The 2,186-nt window shown below is 45.3% G+C and overlaps 1 protein-coding gene and 1 non-coding gene across 2 annotated transcripts; both read right to left on the bottom strand.

Annotated features, from left to right (window-relative positions):
• Positions 1-30: 30 nt before the first annotated feature.
• On the bottom strand, positions 31-2,142 carry LOC112080176 (importin subunit beta-1). The gene is made up of 4 exons (XM_024145935.2): positions 2,001-2,142; positions 1,006-1,088; positions 553-660; positions 31-262 (listed from the first exon to the last, which is right to left on the bottom strand). Exons 1-4 carry the CDS (start codon positions 2,071-2,073, stop codon positions 65-67), a joined length of 462 nt encoding a protein of 153 aa, XP_024001703.1. The 5' UTR covers positions 2,074-2,142; the 3' UTR covers positions 31-64.
• LOC112080177 (small nucleolar RNA SNORA79) lies at positions 783-926 on the bottom strand. Its single transcript, XR_002896130.1, has one exon. It is a non-coding gene; the product is annotated as a small nucleolar RNA SNORA79 (small nucleolar RNA).
• Positions 2,143-2,186: the final 44 nt, after the last annotated feature.

Here is a 2,186-nt window from a genome sequence, read left to right as displayed (position 1 = left end):
CTCTGTGACGACCTAAAATCCCAGCTGCCACAGCTCAGAGCAGCGAGAGGAACAGGCGTCAGGGTCAAACGAAACAAGGGGATGCCAATGTGGTACAGTGCGTGTCCATCTGTTCTACCTTGTCGACTTGTGCCTGCGACGCCTGCTGCAGCGTGTCCAGGACGATCTCCAGGTACTTCTTGAACTCTCCGCCGATGGCCAGGGCAATGTCTCCGAACACTGACAGGATCTGAGGCTTCACTGACCGGTGCACATTCTCATTCTGCAGGGGCAACACACACGCCCTTAGTCAGTACTGGTGACAAACTGCATTAGTGTCCACAAGACTTAACCTATTAAACAAAGACAGATGGAATTATAACAAAAAAATTTTGGTGTCCACAGTCAGCTTGACACGAAGGCATTTGCATGTCTCTACAAAGTAACCAATCAATAAAACGGAGGCTGTAAATCTGCAATAAGACTCAAATGTATGGTCCTGCACATTCCGGGATCGATAATGGCAGCCTTGTCATTACCAACACAGGTGGCAGAAACTGAAGTGCAACTCACACCCAGGTTCTCCAGCAGGAGCTGCATGATCTCGTCGCAGTAAGGCAGGATGTTGGACATCAGGGCCCGGCACAGGTCACACACCAGGCCCACCGCGGCCAGACACACCTGACAAGGGAGAGAGAGGGAAGGGTGGGTGAGTGAGTGGTGTAGCTAGCTGAACTAATCGAGTGTTGACTCTCACAGCAAGCATTACTAGAAGTAACTTAGCTACTAAATCAGTGCATTTCAACTGTGGGGTCCAGCAAAGTCCAGTGTAGACAATGGCAGCCCTGCTACCTCATGAACACTGGGTGAAATAGACCCTGCTTTACTCTGTGACGAACTAAAATCCCGGCTGCCACAGCTCAGAGCAGCGAGAGGAACAGGCGTCAGGGGGAGGACAATTTTTAATTTTTTTTTACTTTAAGAGATTAATATGAATATAAATCCTTGAAAAATCATAGCACGCACTTGATATTCTGCGTAATTCTTCAATCCAATTACCAGGAAGGGTTTAAAGGCATCCATGTATTTCTGAAAGTCAGCACCCAATACTGAGGAGGAAGCATGGAAGACATTACAGCACAACATTGAGTATGGTTACATGCACACAATAATACGATTGTGAACAGTAGGATTAATATGACATTTCAAATTTCAAATGTTAACATGCTTTGCAAGAAGAATATCCCTAATAATCCTGTACACTTGGACATATCTAAAATCAGTCTACCGGACGGCACTTTGATAAAATGTAGAAAATCTTCAATCAAAATAAGCGTTCTGCCATGGCGACAATGTTATTTTTGGGAAAACTATTTGATTTGGAGTTCGGACAAAGTTTCGACGTGAAAACTAGTTCTAAGATTCATACTTTTAGTTAGTCCAAACTCACGCATTCGAGGGAGGCTTGAGTTGCTGGTGCTAGCACAGGCACAGCTCAAACGCACAGCTGGAACACCGACTGAGCCGTTTCTATAGCCGAATCTTTCGAGAGATACCCGGGTTTTCTGAGCTGTTTTAATTGGCTTATGTTTACTTTGATCGTGACCGTACAGCGATTAAGATCAGCAGAGTAAGGTGTTTATACGACCAAAGCCATAACACCACATGTTTAGTGTGCATGTAAACGCGCTCAGTGAGGCATGTGACACTGGACATGCGACACACCATATACATACTGTAAGAAGCGTGGAAATCAGTTTAACATTGACCAAGTGGCTGGAAACAGGTCTCAGATAAATCCTATTAAACATCAGGGTTTTCAGCGTTTTGAGTACAAGATTTTTCATCACAGACCAGATACGAAGTTTTACGGCTTAGATTCACAAACATAATTCATCCCACTAAAATGGGTGGAGGGCGTGGGTAGAAAACCCTAATGTATGTGTGACTTATGTAAAAAATAAAAATAAAAACTTTAAATTAACTCATCCACTACAGTGTGACAGTTTTAAACGGCTCACCTTCCACCAAGGTTGAGACGGCCATGAGCGCATCCTCCTGTACGCCCCCGGAGCCGGCAGTGTTCTGGAACATTCTGAGCAGAGAGGCCACCACCACGTCTGAGATCTGCAACGCGTCCTGGTGCTGCACCTTCCTCAGCACATTCTATAGAGAAGTGGGGAGGGAAAGGGTTAACCTAACATAGC

Source organism: Salvelinus sp. IW2-2015, unplaced genomic scaffold (genome assembly GCF_002910315.2).
Source record: "Salvelinus sp. IW2-2015 unplaced genomic scaffold, ASM291031v2 Un_scaffold12500, whole genome shotgun sequence".
Taxonomy (NCBI): domain Eukaryota; kingdom Metazoa; phylum Chordata; class Actinopteri; order Salmoniformes; family Salmonidae; genus Salvelinus; species Salvelinus sp. IW2-2015.
This window is presented reverse-complemented; position numbering and strand designations above follow the sequence as displayed.

Coding starts and splice junctions, on each gene's coding strand:
- LOC112080176 (XM_024145935.2), bottom strand. CDS start 2,073: ATGTTCCAGAACACTGCCGGCTCCGGGGGCGTACAGGAGGATGCGCTC. Junction 1,089..2,000: donor CGTCTCAACCTTGGTGGAAG/GTGAGCCGTTTA, acceptor CTTCCTCCTCAG/TATTGGGTGCTGACTTTCAG. Junction 263..552: donor TCCTGCTGGAGAACCTGGGT/GTGAGTTGCACT, acceptor TTGCCCCTGCAG/AATGAGAATGTGCACCGGTC.